Genomic DNA, 16,607 nt, shown 5'->3' on the forward strand with positions numbered 1-16,607 from the left:
AAAACATTAGAACTTACTCCAGAGTCAGAGATGGGATCTTCAGTTTATCTCGCCTCGACTTCATTCTTGCTGAGCAACAAGCGCTGACTTCACTTTACTCACAGCGCAGCTCCACTCGGGCTCGGAGCCGGTTTCCAGACACTCATCGCTGCGGTGGGTGACTAAAAATAATTCGTTCAGCAGAGGATCGTTTAGCAGCGACTTCAGCGGATTCCAGCAAGCACGACGGAATAGACGCAATAACTCAATTACATCTCAATACGAAGGACGCGCCCCGGCTGTTTGCGCGTTTTGCCTCTTGTCCGTCTCCAAGGCGCACCAGAGAGCGAGTGCCACTAAACGGAGGGAGCGACGGGTCACCGCTAACCTCCATGTGACTGGTGGGAAGAGAGGAAGAGAGGGAGGGGGGGGGGGGCTAAATCAATTTCAGTGGTAGGTGAAGCGAGGCTGTGGGGAGGACGGGGGGGAAAGTTGATGCTGGGGCTGATGTAGGATTCACACATGTCAGGATTTTCACAAACAATAATAAAATAATATGAATTCATGGGTTTTAACAGACAGCGCATCTCATCGTCGCGTCTTGTTCTGTGTGTTTCTGTCATCCAGCCTCATTTTTAGCTGTTTACCAGCGTATTTATTCAAACCAGCGTTTGATTCCTCCATGAATCTAATCGTTGCCACCGAGACGAACCGAAAGCAGCGGAGCCGCGCACACAGGCAGGCGGCTCGTCGTGAGGACGCTGGGGAATACCTCTCCTGGAAACCGTGACAGCTGCCGCCGCACTACTCGCCGTGCGTGCATGTGAGTGGCACGCACATGGACTGCTCAAAATGACCACGGTGCTGGAAATCATGATGATGATGATGTGTGACTGATCACATTTCTGAGCATCTCATATGTAAGAATGTGTTTATACTCTGTAAATTATTACGAAACCAGCGATGTTTTAATTAATTTATGGTAAATATCTAAGTTTTAGATTTTCAAGCTAATTTAGTTAAGTTGAATGAATGAATCAATTAAACTAATTAAATTAAGTTGATCGAACAACTAAATGAATGTCTTCCCAGCATGCACTGGTTGAGAGTTAATATAAATACAAAGAAAACAGTCAGGGTGGAAACTTGATTCGTATCTTTAATACAAAAACACACTTGGTTGTGGAGTTTATAAGTGTTGGGAGCAGCTTCAGTGACTCTAATGCACTGCAGCTTCATGGGGAGGAAGCTACCCCTAACCCTAACCCCAGCTGTTTTGATATGTTGGTGTGGATTCTGGTTCTTTTCTTTACTTTTGAACTCAGATCAGCTTCCGTTAATCAAGTCGAACATTTAAATTGTTCATACAACATGCAATACTGTATTTAATCAAAATAACATTTAGGTGTGTCAGATGAACAAACTGTGTTTGGTGACTTTAACTTTAAAGGCAGCTATTTGACTCATATTTTTAGTTGACATTATATATTAATATAATTTTAACATATGCAAGTGTGTACAGCCCCAATATTAACACCACATGCTTGTGTTGTTGTTGGTGGTCAGTGGTCAGAATGGGAAACGTAATCAACAATGTTATTAACAACATTGAAATGTTGTTGATAACACTGTGGCTGTTCAGTGGATGCTTGAAACTCAGTTCTGCTGTACTAATAGTGCACGTGGGTGTATTAGTGGGTCCTATAACTGGACACTTGAAAGTCAATTTGTGAGCTTCCAGTCTGTAGGTATGTCAACAACAAAAGGTTTGAAAGCACGAACCAAATTTAGAGCTCCACTCTGTTGGAAAGTCAACATTCGGGAGAGAATTAGATTTTACCATGAAGGAGGAGTAATTATCCAACAGCAATTATGTAACTCCATTGACCCAGCAGTGGAGTTTCTCACGCTCTTAATGATTAAACCTGCTCTAGGCTTTGATCGTGCTCTTGTACGTCACTGCTTTTCAAAATAAAAGCTGCACTAGATGTCTAGAGTGTGTGGTGTCTTTATTATCTTTCAAACCAAAATGCAAACAAACTGCCCAACTTTGAATTTGTTGGCAAGTAATCACATATTAAACCTTTATAGGAGAATATAGTCAAATGAATTTTAAAAATTCATTGTCAAGGTCTTGTTAGTTTATTTATATCTATAGTAAAATGCAACCTCTGACAGTGTCCTCACATTTAATACAATCAAACGTGGCCTCTCCTTCCTAGCTGCTTTAATTATTTCACCCTGGTGTTCCCTCTTGGGCTGCCATGGTTCAGGAGGTAGGGCAGACAACAGTTGACGAGTGGTTCAGGCCTCAGCTCCTTCCAGCTCCACATGTTGAAGTGTCATTGAGCAAGATACTGAATCCCAAGTTGCTCACAGTGGGTCAGACACCTTACATGGCTCTTCATTCATCAGAGTGTGTGTGTGAATAGGTGAAAGAGATGCAGCGTTGCACTATTAAGCCTGGGTCAAAGTTCATCAATGGGAAAACAGGGACTGCATCACAGTTCTGGTCTTAAAAACCTATGCTGGTGTACTCTCAGTTGTTGACCTGCAGAATTTGTGCTTTCGCAAACCATATGTCACTGACAGCCTGTCACCTGTGTGTGTGTTTCTGTGTGTGTGTGTGTGTGTGTGTGGATAAGGTGGGGATGGGGAGTGTTGTCAGTATTTGCACCTCAGCTTGGTTTCTACAGAATGTCTGCATCTCCAACGGCAACTAGTGACAGCAGCGACACCAGTGTCTTCCCAGTTGCTAGGGAGCTAGTGCTGGTTTCCGTGGTTGCCAGGAAATGAGCTTGACCCAAAGACACACACACACACACACACACACACACACACACACACACACACACACACACACACACCAAGTCAGGATTATCTTCTTTCAGACAAGCTGAATTCACCAGAATGCTGAGTGTTAACTGTGATAATATAATATGTAACTTTTACGTATTTCACCTGATATTATAAAGACTCTTATTATTGATAATAGTAGTAAGAGCAGCAGTAGTTTAGTTTCAGTTGGTGGTTTCACAGTAATATTTTACTCATCTCTACATTTTTTCTCTACATCATCCTTAAACTTATCGATTAACATATTTTCTGTGACTTGGTGCCAACAAAACAAGTTATGAACTCAGCACTGCCACATGACCTTTGAAACTAAAAATATGGGTTATTTAACACATCCAGCTGTTACAAAGCAACATTATCACTGTGTTCGTATTGACATGTCAAATTCATATAATTTGTTATTGCTGGAACTTTTTAAAGCATTTTCTTATACTTTTGAGGCCAACATCGTCCTTGCTTTCAAAATAAAAACTAAATCAACTGGCTTAGTCTAGTTGCACATTGAAAGGTTTCAGTTGATGTCTTAAGACACTGATCAATCAACATGAAATAATATTCTCAACACAGTCACAACAAGACAAATGAAAATTGTTCCAGTGAGTCTGAAGACACCTGTTGAACCTAATGAGGAGTAAAGGAGCATGATGTGTGTGCATGTGTGTTTATATGTGTGCATGTGTTGAGTTGGATGCTAAGCGATGGAAGGCAGGTGCTTTATAATGGTGTTGGAGGGGTTCCCATTCCCGATTGCTTGGTAATTGTTTTGTTAGAGCTGCATTTAGAGGAGAGTCGGTTTCCCAGTTACCATGGCAATAAGGGCTTTCCTGCTCTTTCCTCCATCAGCCTGCATGCTTCCTCCCATCTCTGCCGTCTGAGATGAAGCTTAGCTAAATGCTGGTTCAACAAATGTCTCTCAGCAAGTGGCAGCCAAAACAGATTCTGGGTTGAACGTGTTTTAATCCACAAACACTAAACTGGACAGATTACATCACATTTTGTCTCCTGTGTTGCATGTAAAAATAAAGATTCAATTGACAATAGAACAAACACAGTACACAGTAAGTTACCGTATACTGTACTATACTGCAATATTTCTGAGGAAAATAGAAATAGCTGTGGAATAATATTAGTGAAATAATACAGTTGCTTTACACATCAAGCTGAACAGAGGTGAAACATGTTTCTGAAAAGGTTTATTAGGGTTTTATTATTAACACTTTTTACAGATACTTATGGTTTCTGGATAAATACAGCTTGCCTATTGAGGCTCACGCTCATCTAAAGTTTCACCCAAAGGTAAAGGCTTCAATAAGAAACGTGAGAATTCAAGCAGGCACGACCATGCACAGAAACCTGAGAAACATGAGAAAGGCATTGTTGTTGCATGTGTGGAAAAGAAAAGGTGAGAGTTTACCTGAAGACTAGCATTATGTACATGGTTAACAACTCATCATATTCAACAGTTATTCAAAAAAAAAACTTTATGCATATTTTCTTCATTGTCTTTTCTTACAAAATGCTTCATACCTAACCTGCTGTATATTTGTAACAAAGTAAAGGCAGCTCCATGGTGGAAATCATAAAAACAGTTGCAGATGTATGCTGCATCGGAATGAAATGGCAAGATTAAAAACTGGTTCCACTGGGCAACAGCAAGAGAAAACATTTTCTACAGTCATAAAACCCAAGGCAATCAATAAAAAGATTAGATTCTTGTTGCTGGGTGTAAAAAAAATAGAAAAGCCATCAGAATGTAACACAGTATACGATGCATAAAGGAAATAATTTTAGCGAGCTGTGATGCAGGAAATGAAATAGCATCACAAGGGAAGTGAGAGGCAAAAAGTGTGAGCATGTGTGACTGCATTAGTGTGTGTTTCTGCATGAGTCTGTCAATGTGAGGAAGAAAAAAAGGGGAGGTGTGTGTGATCACGTGTCTGAGGTTTTTCCAAGTGATTTACATCATACAGTATATTTCAGTCCACAAGATGGCGTGGAAATACAATTATTCTAAGTATTTTTACAGGAACAGGCAGTTCATAAGCACTCTGAGTGGTTACATTGGCTCCACTGTACTAATACATGATATCAAATGCACTAGTACAATGCAATTTGAGCTAGAGTCATTGTATAGACAAGTGATATTCCATAGAAATGGCACAAAAGGCAAAAGCAATATGGACAGAAATACAGATGTTTAATTATAAATGCAAGCTAGGAGGGAAAATGTAGTGACTGTATTTTTTGATGCAGAGAAGGCATATGATATATTATGGAGAGATCTGTTAATTAAGATGCATTTTAATAGGAATAAGTGAAAAACAATTATCTGGTTGATCTATGTTTAGAATCCAGGGAGATTCCAAGTTGAAATAAGTGTTTATGGTTTAAGTCCTTAAATGACATTGTCAATACAGTTCAAGTGAAGGTAAACCAGGTAGAAGATTAGAGAAGGAAATGTGACTTTGGAAGACAAGACAAGACCATGTAAAATTTAAGACAATGTTCAACTGACTATATTAACTATTAACATGTGCACTACGTTTTGAGACTGGCTTTGAGCATATGCTATAATAGAAGAATAATGCTATAAACAGACAGACTCTATTGTAAACCAAAGGTTGTGTGTATGCTTCTCATATCTGACCTGAGTAGCTGCTAAACAATGTTTTTTGATGGGATACATTATTACGAGTGAGAGGCTTAGTTCCAGCCCATCTGATCTACTATTCCTAACACAACACACATACACAACTATCCCCAGAACAGGTGGGGAAAGAAATGTCTACTGATTACTGATTAGGGAAACTGATTACACCAACCCTACAGTACTCTGGGTGTGCACTGGATAGCTTATAGAGGTCACATGTCATGAGGATATTTGAGAGACTGCCTCTTCTGCAGCAGCATACTCTCTTCTGAAGAGGCAGGGCAGCACGAGAGCGTTATGAGAGTCACGTTCTTTGACTTCTGAAGTGCGTTGGCTTGTGCAACAAGCTACTCAAGATGTGGCGAGTGCTCTGTTCTTTGTGTGCTGGGGAGGTGACATCAAGGCTGGTACGGTACAAAACAGTCTGTTATATAGAAAGTAGCCATTTTTAGTTGATTTGGGTCTGTAGTGTAGCTACAGCTTGATTTATACCAATAATATGTCTGAGATTAGCACACTGGCTCTGCTTTTCATAGTATAACCTACTGGCTCTGCTTTTTATAGTATAACCTACTGGCTCTGCTTTTTATAGTATAACCTAAACTACAAATATTAGGGCAGTGTAGGAAGATGACAATCTTAATATACAACAAATGCTGCCAGTTTTTCTCACCCAACAGTGATCTGATTCATACTGGCAAAGTCAGTGATGTGAGCAGTTGTGTTACTCACCAAATTAGGCTAAAGGTTAAAGTTCAGTTTTCAATTAATACCTGACAGAGAACCACCTGGGGAGCTACAGCATGTCTTCTGATGTCTGTGGATTAACGACTGGGAAGATATGACACCAAAATTATTTAACATGACTAAAATTATGTTAACTGGTCCACTAAGAGGCCAGAGGTCAAAGCTATGTTGCTCATCTGTAGATGTAAACACCCTGATCTTAATAGGAAAGAATAACCTTGGATGATTTGACTTTGGAGGCAATGTGCTGAGTCTGGTTACAACAAAACAAAACTGAAAAGTCTGGGAAAATATTAAAATATTGCAAAAAATAATTTGCTATGGACTTATTTTGTTCTGTTCTATTTAGAAACTGTGGCTGCTTTCTCAGTCCCCCTGGCTGTGAATGACAGACGATACAATACATCACCTAAAAGTCTGTGCCCCCTGCAGCTGAGTCATCAGTTCTTTTGGTTTAAGCCACAGGGTCTCCCTATGTGTAAAGCCACAGCGAGTTTAGTGTACAGTAGTAATGTTTTAAGAAGAGTGCAAGCAGGAGCTGCAAGGAACTGACCCGCTCCATCTACCACTGAAACCAAACTTCCAACCAACAAAATCCCCCCATGCCACAAACTGACAGCGTTTTGTCTTAAGTTCATCAAATCGCTGCTTCAAAGCCCCCAACTTCCTCCACTGTGGTTAAAGTGTTACTGTGTGTGACAGAGACAGTATGTGTTGCTGATTTATACTGATACAACCATTAGCATAGCAATATCTGATAGCAATATTAACAATCAAAACTTTAAGTTGATTATTTAACAACCTTCTGAATTGTGCGTACATACATTCAATGGAATTTTCATTTTGATTAAATCTACTCATGAGACTTGACCAAAACTAAAAGTCTTAGCCGTAGCATGCTGTTGCTTGACTCCTGGAGACTGTAGAAAAACAGTTGCCTGTAAAGGCGGACACAGCTCACACCATCAATTCTTCTTTTCATATTTCTCTTATATAATGTTTCACACAAAACCTTATGTCTGAGAACATGTATTATTGTTTTGCAGATATTAATAATGATTCCACTGGAGTCAACAGGATGAAGACATGTTGAAAACGGAAGAAGGGAATCATGAATTACTGTAAAACTTGCTCTTGTCATTGTGATCATTTCCCTGGCTTCAATGGTGTCTGCATTATCACTTTTTTTTGTTGTTTTTACATGAAATCAAAGTGGCATGATTTAAGTTTAAACTGTAAAAAGTTGTCAGATTGATATCTCAAAACCACAGCTGACAAAACTGAAACTATTTATATCTCTAAAAGAAGAAAAATAAAGTTTGGGGGTTTTCTTTTGTAATTCAAGTGAACTAAACTTGTAAGAAAACAGGCACAACCATTGATAGTAGGTGTAAATTACAGTGAAGAGCACTTTAAAATCCTCAACTTATACAGTATTGTACATTCAACATGTGACAGATAAAAGGGTGTCAGCAAAAATTAAATCCCAAGTCCAAGTTATGGTGAGTTTTGAGATATTTTTTTTGTCTGTAAAATGTCTGTGTGTTCCTCCTGAGAATGTGAAGGAAACAATTTGCTCATGTGAGTGACACTCTCTGCAGACGAGTTCCTCAAAGTCTGCACCACATGTCCATGAAACTCTTTGAAGTCTTCCGTTACGGGAGGTGCTTGTGATGCTATAGGTAGTTATATCAGTGTTTGTGCAAGTTCCTGTCTACAGTTTCCTCCTGTTAGGCACACAAACTGGTAGATGACTAAAAACAGAAAACTGAACACAAAGGCAGCTCATAAAAATTGAGAATAGTAGAATCAAAGACTCAGGGGCCAACTCACCAGGCCTGCAAACAACACATTTCTTCTACCATGGTTGAGAATATCGTCACAAAGCCCCTCGGGTTAGTTTTGATCGTGACAGTTCACATGGTATTTAACGGTAAGCTGTCTTCTTTATGTCTGATGTTTTACTCTGTGAAAATTGAGTGGTTTTGTGGGGTTTCACCTGCTAGATGTTAATTGTTGCTGCATTTTAACCTTATTGTCTGTATATTACTCTTGGATCCTTTTAGGATCATACAGTATGGCACATGAAACAGTTGTTCCACTAATGTTACCTCTGTTTCCCTAGTGCACGTAATGGTATGAATGGCACTGAGGAAACTGACACAGATATAGTGTTGAACCACAATGTGCTCCTGTGTCATCAGTTTACCTTTGGGACATTTTTCTGTGGACAATTAGCATGAATGTGAAGATAAATGTAAAAGATAAAGATAAATGTAAAAAAATAGAAATAAACAGAACATTTAGATTATAGTATACAGGATTATATCCATATGCAATAAAAACTAGTGGCACTACACAGCAAAATTAAGAATAAGAAGTATTAAGGCTGGACAGAAACGTATGGATGGATAAAATAGATGTATGACTTCTATACATCTTCTATCTTTGTCTTCTTTTAATATATAATTTAAATGTTGTATAATCACAACAAATCATATAAATATACAAAAACTAACATAGCAAGTACTGTGCTGAGTTAACTTTAGCTATATTAGGTTTAGAGGAGCAAGGATTTTAATCTCCATTATGACTGAACTTAGTTTATTTACATATGTAGGATAAAACTCATATTCTTAATTACAGATAACAGCTAAGTAAAACAAGAAGGCAAATTTAGGCTTAGCTTCTAATAACCAGCTTTTAGTAAGTGCAATGAGGGGTTGGAGGGCTAAAACATTTACAAACTAGAATGCAAAATCAGAAAGAAGCATCTACACAGTGCAGTTACTGCGGTTTGACTTGCTTTTTTCCTTGCAAAGCAGTCCTCCCACTCATACACATCTGTTGTTTTGTCTTGATGCAGGTCCCAGCAAAGCAGAGACCACTAATATGACTGGGATCCTCAGCTGCAATGTCACCCTTAATTTTACATTTTCTGACACTGCCATTGATCATAAAAGTCATCTAGCAGTTTATGTAAATGGAGAAAAAAAGATTGCTGAGTGCAAAGATTGCACAGAAAGCAATGTTTTAAAAGTGGACCCTGACAAAAATTCTGCGCTGTACCTCATTAAAAATCTGAAACAAAATGACAGTGAAACATACTGGGTCACTGTGTTCTCAGACCAGAATTCTGTCCGTTTTAGTAACAAGGTAAAGCTGGACGTTCGAGAGGAGAACAAAAACTGCACAGGTAAGATCAGACTCATTTATGTCATTAAATGACACTGATGCACTGTAGAATGACTGGAAGCTGCTTTGTACAGCATGAGAAGACAATAAGGATGTCTGGTTATTATTATAGTTTGCAGATACACATTAAAGTAAAACATCCACCTTATTCAGGTGTGTTTTAAAAACTATTTCAAATAAGAAACCATGTACTTATTAATTTCAGTTTAAAAAATGACCCACCAACTTCACTTCCTGTGTCAAAAAAGTATTAGGAGATGATGATGTTATTCATCCAGTTATTACAGTTCATCCTCAGGGGAGATGAACATTGAAACAATTTCCTTCCATAAAAACCACAAATGTGAACCTCAAGGTGGTGCTAGAGGAAAAATCTAAAACTCAACCAGTGTCATCATGGATGTGTGAAGCGAATTAATGTTGATTTATCCAGTAGCTGTTGGGATATTTCAGTGGTGAACAAACTGACCAACCTTCTGGCATTGCATCCATGTTGCTAGCATGATAGCCCCAGCGCTTGCTACACATTCTCATTTGCTGACTTTGGTTTCAGTGCTGGTTAAAGGCTCACATGTCTAGATTGTCAGTCAAAAGAGTGAAAATGTCTGCGTCCTTGACTTCACTGTCTGGGTTGAGTTTCATTTTTACATGTTAAACGATGATTAAACTGTGTCAGCCAAACAATAAGTCACACAAATACAATTTTTCCATTAAATTAATATGTCATTGTGTTTCACAACTTACAGAAAAAAATCTCCTTCTGCAAAAAGGTTTTTTATATTTGAATATTTTTCATTTTAGCTCCTACAGTTCCTCCAACTCCAAGCAGCAAAACAAACGACGACAATGGAAGTTCCACTCTCATTTCCATCATCATTCTCGTGGTTTTATCTGTAGTGTTTCTGGCCACAATAGTTCTCTTGCTGATCTGGTGTCTCGTGAGAACTGAAGGTAAGCAGTCTTATTATCCAGATATGATAATATATTTTACTGAATTACTTTAATTCAGGATTCTCAAGGATATCAAGTTCTGTCTTTTGTAAGACTATCACTGTTGAAAATGACTTACATTATCTGTTGCTCAATTATCATTTTGGCGAATTTGGAATTTAAGCTTATTCCCATTACATTAAATATATATTATTGTTTGACCGGGTACCATGAAACTGAAATTCAAAGTTGTTTTTTTGTTACTACTGGGGCTCTTTTAACACAGCTAAAGACCTATTTTTGACTCTGATGAGTAGTATTTTCTACTATTTTCTAGGTTTCAAATGAGCAGAATGAATGTGCAGAGAATTATTGTTATTCTGTGGAAAAAAATGTGCAGTTGTGTGGTTTGATGCTCAAAAATGCAAACCAGATTGCAGTTTCACATCCTTTTGATACATGTGATGATTCACAGCTTTTGAAAAGAACTCCTCCTTTTCAGCATGCAAATCTAACTGTGCCTACTATTACTGAGGGGTGGGTGGAAAAAATTGCTTGCATTATTTGTTCACTATTTTGAGTGTGCTTTCACTTCAGAGACAAACCCCCTCTGGCCTACTTTGAGTGGGAACATTGCAACTTTGAAATACGTTGGCCGTCCCTGTGACCTCAGAAACCACATTTCATAATTTCCCGTATGTGTATACAGATGTAGGCTTTTGCTGAGTGTGCATTCTTCTATGATGTTGTGCTAACTTGGTCCAAGTGTTGTCCATAGACAGCTCTGCTCAAACCATGCTATGAGCTGTCAACTGACAAAATATAACCACTCAGCAAACTGAGAGATGGAGGAGATAATCTCCACTTCCCTGCACCAGCACTACGTACAGTATAGCATATTTGCACCAACAGATGATTCGCAATAATATGTGTTCTTTCTATGCTTACATACAGAGCCTATAAAAAGTATTCAACCCCTTGGAAGTCTTATACTTTTATTGACATTATAAATCAGTCATGGTGTAAAAAAAGTTGGTGACTTTGACAAAAACATTTCAGAAAGATACCTCATTAATGTCAAAGTGCAAACAGGTTTCTACAAAGAAATGCCAATAAAATAAAAAATATATAAGGTGAAATCAGTGTTTGCATTAATATTCACCCCTTTCAGGTCAATATTAAGTAGATGCACCTTTTATTGCAATCACAGCATGGAGTCTGGTGGATAGGTCTTTATTAGACTTGCCTGTATTAGAATTTTATGCCATTTTTCTTTGCAAAACTGCTCAAACTCTCTCCGGTTGTGTGGGGATTGGGTGTGAAAAGCCCTTTATAAGTATATCCACAAATTCTCTATTGGATTGAGGTCTGGGCTTTGACTTGGCCACTCCAGAACATTCACCTTGTTCTCTGTAAACCATTTCTGTGTAGCTTTCGCTGTATGCTTTAGGTCATTGTCTTGCTGGAAAACAAATCTTCTCCCAAGTCAAAGTTGTCTTGCTGACTGAATAAGAGGATTGTCCTTTGTTGTCCTTAATATAGAGCCTTGTCTGATGGACAAAAAGCACCATTTTAGTCTCATCAGACCAAAGAACCCCCTTCCACTTGACCATGGAGTCTTGGCGAAACTCAATTTGGGATTTAACATGGGTTTTCTTCATCAGTGACTTTCTTCTTGCCAATTTCCCAAAAGTCTTTGACTGAAGAACCTGGGCAACAGTTGCTGAAGCTTGTAACTCCCTCAGAGTAGTCATCTGTGTCTTACTGGCCTCTCTCACTAGACTCCATCTTGAACTGTCACTCAATTTGTGTGGACGGTCTGTTCGAGGCAGATTCCTTCCTTCCTTCCATTTCTTGATGATGGATTTCACTGAACTTCAGGGGATTTTCAGTACCTTGGAGATTTCTGTGTATCCATCCCCTGTCTTATGCTTTTCAGTGACCTGTTCTCTGAGTTGCTGGGAGTGTTCTTTTGTCTTCATGGTGTAATAGTAGCCAGGAATACTGAATAAACAATGACTGGACCTTCCAGACACAAGTTACTACTGTAATTACTTGAGACATATTCACTGCACTCAGATGATCGCCATTTTACTAATTGTGGGACCAAAAGCACCAAATGCCTGGAACTCTGTTGGATTAGGTCAGTCATTTTAAGGGGTGAGTATTAATGAAAACACTGATTTCACCTTACATATTTTTATCTAATTGATATTACTCTGTAGAAACCTGGTCTCACTTTGACATTAATGAGGTATTTTTCTGAAATTTTATTATCAAAGTCGCCCACTTTTATTGACCATGGGGGTGAATACTTTTTACAGGCACTGTAGGTTGCAGAGCTGTGTATAGTAATTCAAAGTAACAGTGGCAGTTCCACAGTCATACTTATTGTTACGCAGCAGGATTCATATTTATATTAGTTACAGTATGTTGAACTCAATTTTAATGAAACACTTCTGTTCATTGCTACTGCTACCTCTGCTAATGAATTAAAAAGAGGACTGATTATTGTATTAACACACTTACTGACAACGCAAAGATGTGAGTTAAATTTGTTGCAGTCCCCTTCTTTTCTGGTCCAAAAAACTGAACGCCAAGTTGCTCCATGTTCACATGTCAGTCACTTCGCTTGAAGTACTATATCTGCCACATGATTACATTTAAATGTGATTACCCTAACATGAAGGTTAAAAAAGGACACCTACATACACAGATCAGAACATAGCACCATAGTTGCTGAATTCACCCACAGTGTCGGTGAACTGATAGAAGCTTCAGATAATTTTTCTGTTTTTACTCAACAATGTTGATTTTAGCTTCCATTCATAGAAAATACCTTCAATAAAGTTGCAAAAAAGTACCTTGAATCCATGTGCAACAAGTTATACAGTGAAAAATGTGAATAAAATGTTACATTTAGGTAAATTGGTTCAGTCAACACAGATGAGTCAGTGTAGGAGAATCCAGGACCACAAAGTGTTCCATTGAACTCAACACCTACCCAGATCCGATTGCCCAACTTGCATAAAGATTAAAAATATTTGCACTAACTAATAATTTAATGTAAAAAAGTTTACTACTTTACAGTTTCTCAAGCCTGGTGCAAATGCACTGTTGGAATCCACTACCTCTTTGTTATATGTGCACAGGCTTGTACCTTTTTATAAAAAGTTCTATTTTTTAATGCAGTTTGTAATATTTTCCATTGATGATATATGTGAGAGTTCCATGCTTATCAAACACTAGAAGTGCTCAAACTATGAGTCAGACATTTTCTAATGGAAAATAAATGGTGGTGGTGATAGCTTCTTTGCAACTCTATATAACTACTATCAGATGTGGTACTGTTGCTGACCAAAGGTATTAGTATCTGCAGATCTGTTTGTTTGTACAGGATGGTACCAAATCACTCAGTTTGATGACACGACCCAAGAAACTCACCAACTCTCTCAGATTATCATTATGAAGTTTCAAAAGCCAAAATGTCAAGTTGTTCCGTCAAAGAGCTGCACTACCTCACTGGTGTAGACTAGTCGTGAATTAAAATCCACGTTTTTTATTGATTAAGTTAATTATTTACCCACTTTCCTTTTTTTCCTCCTGTTTTGCTTCTTACACAGACAAACAGCCACCACCACGACAACCCTGTATTCCCACATTACAGGTAAGAACACTTAAGTCTTTTACCAGTTTGAAAGATTAATACATCAAAACAGAAATTCTTCAGCTTAACTAACTGCCTTTACAGGAAACCGTTGAGTCCAGGAGTGTGCCTCCACCCTCAGTGATCTACAGCGTCCTGGACTTCCCCAAAAGACCTTCAGCAGTTTTGGAGATTAGTCCAAGTGATATAGAGTATGCTGCCGTCAGCTATCTCCCAGAAAAGAGAATAGTGTGATGCACAGCTCCATGTAAACCTGCTCTTTCTTGATTTGAGTAAAGGTGACTTAAATATTGTATATATAAACTAAAATATAAATTTCTCAAAAGCATGGTAAATGCTGTTTTTATGATACACTTATAAACCACTCCAGCCTGTATGCTTCATGCAGTAACTTACAAACTGCAGAGTTTTAATGGGGGAAAAAACTGATGTCAGAGTCACTGCTCTGCATGGGTTGCAATTACAGTATGTATATGTATACTATAAGCCAGTGCAGATAAAGTCACAGTGGCAATCCAGCTTTTTGATTTGACTTAGTGTTGTAGTTCACTTGATTGAGGGACATCTGCACATGAACCAAAAAGTCAGTCTGGTGATATACTATATCTTATTACAGTAACAAATGCCACAGAAAGACAATAACCACAAACAAACTGATCTTATTAAGTACTTCCTGTCTAACAGTAATCTCTATATGTTTTGTTGTCTTCTATACCTACCTTGTTGTACAGACAATCTCACATTTACCATTCTGCTGTTTCAAATACTATTAGTCTATGTTTAATAATACACCACTGAAAATAGTTCCCCCAAAATGCTATTCATTCCTGTTTGATTGCTCTGTTACAAACTACAGTGCAGATTCAACTCCCTGTATTTAGCTAATTTTAGACATTTAAATATTAAGTAGTATCAAATAGACTTTAAGCACAGACAGAGTAAGAAAAACAAAGTACTGAGAGACAGACTCAGTGCGGTTTGTTGATTATTAGAAAAACATTATTAACAGCAAAGATAAAGGACCTGTAGACTGAGGATGTGGACTGATGACAGACATTTTATTATTCTTTCAGTGATCATTTATTTCCAAAACTTACTTCAACTTGCCTCCCCAGATTAAATTTAAACACCGGTTTAAACGTTTATGAGGAGGTGTGACATCCTTACCTGCTCCCTCTGGTTTCAGGTTTAGTAACCCTGCGTCTCTACTGTCAGTGTTTTGTTTTTCAAAATAACATTTGAATCATCACCTTTCCTATATTTTTTTCACTTAAAATAAGTCTAAGTATCATCGGTGAAATGAAACAGGGACGTGGTGAAATACGTGGTGAAATTTTATTTGAAGTTACAGATCAGTTACCATCTAAACAGTACTGTAGGTTCACAGGCCAAAGATATGATTTTTCCATCTAGTGACAGTCGACATGTTCGCACCGGTTTTACACATACAACAACTATCTGACACTATCTCACTGTCATTTTCCACTGTATGTCTTACGAAGTTCTCGTTTGGTTGGTGCTTACTTATGTTTCATTAGGATTTTTAGACAAATTATTGATTTTAGTTCTCAGTGCCATTTATTAGTTTGTGTTAAGAGTGTATTATTGAGACTTCAATACATCCAATATGTTAACGACAGACAAGCAGCTTCAGTATTTGTCTCTGATGTTGGTTGAAACTCAGGAAGAAAAATAACCGACAAAGTCAGTAAATTATCTGTGGCTTTTAAAATAGCTGGCCACAGAAGCACATACAACAACCAAGCTACGAGGCATCCTGTCAAGTGCACACATTATTTTAGAAGTGAAAGTCAAAATAAACTTTTTCTGTTTGTTCGTAAATGTCTTTGTTCGTCAGTATTGGGTGTATGACTGTACATTGTGTTTACTTACAGTAACACAATGCCTTTTGTTTTGTTGACAGTGGTGCATGCACAGGGCAGTGCATCAAATGAAATAAAATGTATTGCACATGCTTCACAGTGTGTTTAAGTTGTAAAAACAGTAAGTATAGCTGCATGCTCAGCTTGTTAAACCGTATCCTGAATAAAAAAGCTGCTGATTCCACTTTGTCAGCATGTGTAACTGGCTTCTGTGCTTCTGTGTTTCTCATGAATGCAGCAAGTTATGTATTAGTTAAAAGACTCAGTATACTCAGATAGAAAGAATTACACAGCTTCTGTCGATTATCAGCAGGTAAAGTTTAAAGACTCCTGTTTTTATGCAGCCCCTGTGTTGGTACAGTAACCATGGTGCTAAGCATGGTCTTCGATATGTAAATCATGCGGTACTGAACCGCCATACTTGGAAGCTACTTCTCACGCACGAGCTTCTTTACTGTAGCAGTGGGACTGGCCCAACCCCACCATTTGTTTTGTGTGTGGCCTACACAACATTATATTTCCAAAGCTGCACACAGGGTCTCAGATTAAGATGCTGGTTCAGCAATGAACATGATGACTTGTTGATCTCAATGGTGCAAAGTCTGTACAGTAACAACTTTCGATTGCACCTAAAGCCAAACCAAAATGGCTGCCGCTTGCTGCGGTGTGGCTTGTGGTGCTGTAGCTTGCATGGGATGAT

General features: G+C 38.2%; 2 protein-coding genes and 1 long non-coding RNA gene across 3 annotated transcripts in view; 2 read left to right on the forward strand and 1 right to left on the reverse strand.

Moving 5' to 3' along the window:
• The window catches only part of mast3b (microtubule associated serine/threonine kinase 3b), a 31,966-nt gene extending 31,642 nt beyond the window's left edge, over positions 1–324 (reverse strand). The window contains exon 1 of the mRNA XM_026345574.1: positions 18–324. Within this exon, the coding sequence (XP_026201359.1) occupies positions 18–64 (47 nt within the window). The 5' untranslated portion in view covers positions 65–324. The remainder of the gene's footprint in view (positions 1–17) is intronic.
• A 5,447-nt stretch (positions 325–5,771) lies between these two features.
• Positions 5,772–7,732, forward strand: LOC113152781. Its single transcript, XR_003297916.1, has 2 exons — positions 5,772–5,892; positions 7,279–7,732. It is a non-coding gene; the product is annotated as an uncharacterized LOC113152781 (long non-coding RNA).
• A 225-nt stretch (positions 7,733–7,957) lies between these two features.
• On the forward strand, positions 7,958–16,092 carry LOC113152937. Its single transcript, XM_026346467.1, has 5 exons — positions 7,958–8,165; positions 9,099–9,428; positions 10,229–10,378; positions 13,981–14,024; positions 14,109–16,092. The coding sequence occupies exons 1-5, from the start codon at positions 8,096–8,098 to the stop codon at positions 14,256–14,258; spliced, it is 744 nt and encodes a 247-aa protein (XP_026202252.1). The 5' UTR covers positions 7,958–8,095; the 3' UTR covers positions 14,259–16,092.
• The last annotated feature ends 515 nt before the right edge of the window (positions 16,093–16,607 follow it).

Source organism: Anabas testudineus, chromosome 4 (assembly GCF_900324465.2).
Source record: "Anabas testudineus chromosome 4, fAnaTes1.2, whole genome shotgun sequence".
Taxonomy (NCBI): Eukaryota; Metazoa; Chordata; class Actinopteri; order Anabantiformes; family Anabantidae; genus Anabas; species Anabas testudineus.

Bases quoted from the DNA above. Each gene is read 5' to 3' on its own strand.
- LOC113152937 (XM_026346467.1), top strand. From the start codon at position 8,096: ATGGTTGAGAATATCGTCACAAAGCCCCTCGGGTTAGTTTTGATCGTG. The intron at 8,166-9,098 runs GTAAGCTGTCTT...GTCTTGATGCAG, and splicing joins AGTTCACATGGTATTTAACG to GTCCCAGCAAAGCAGAGACC. The intron at 9,429-10,228 runs GTAAGATCAGAC...TTTTCATTTTAG, and splicing joins GGAGAACAAAAACTGCACAG to CTCCTACAGTTCCTCCAACT.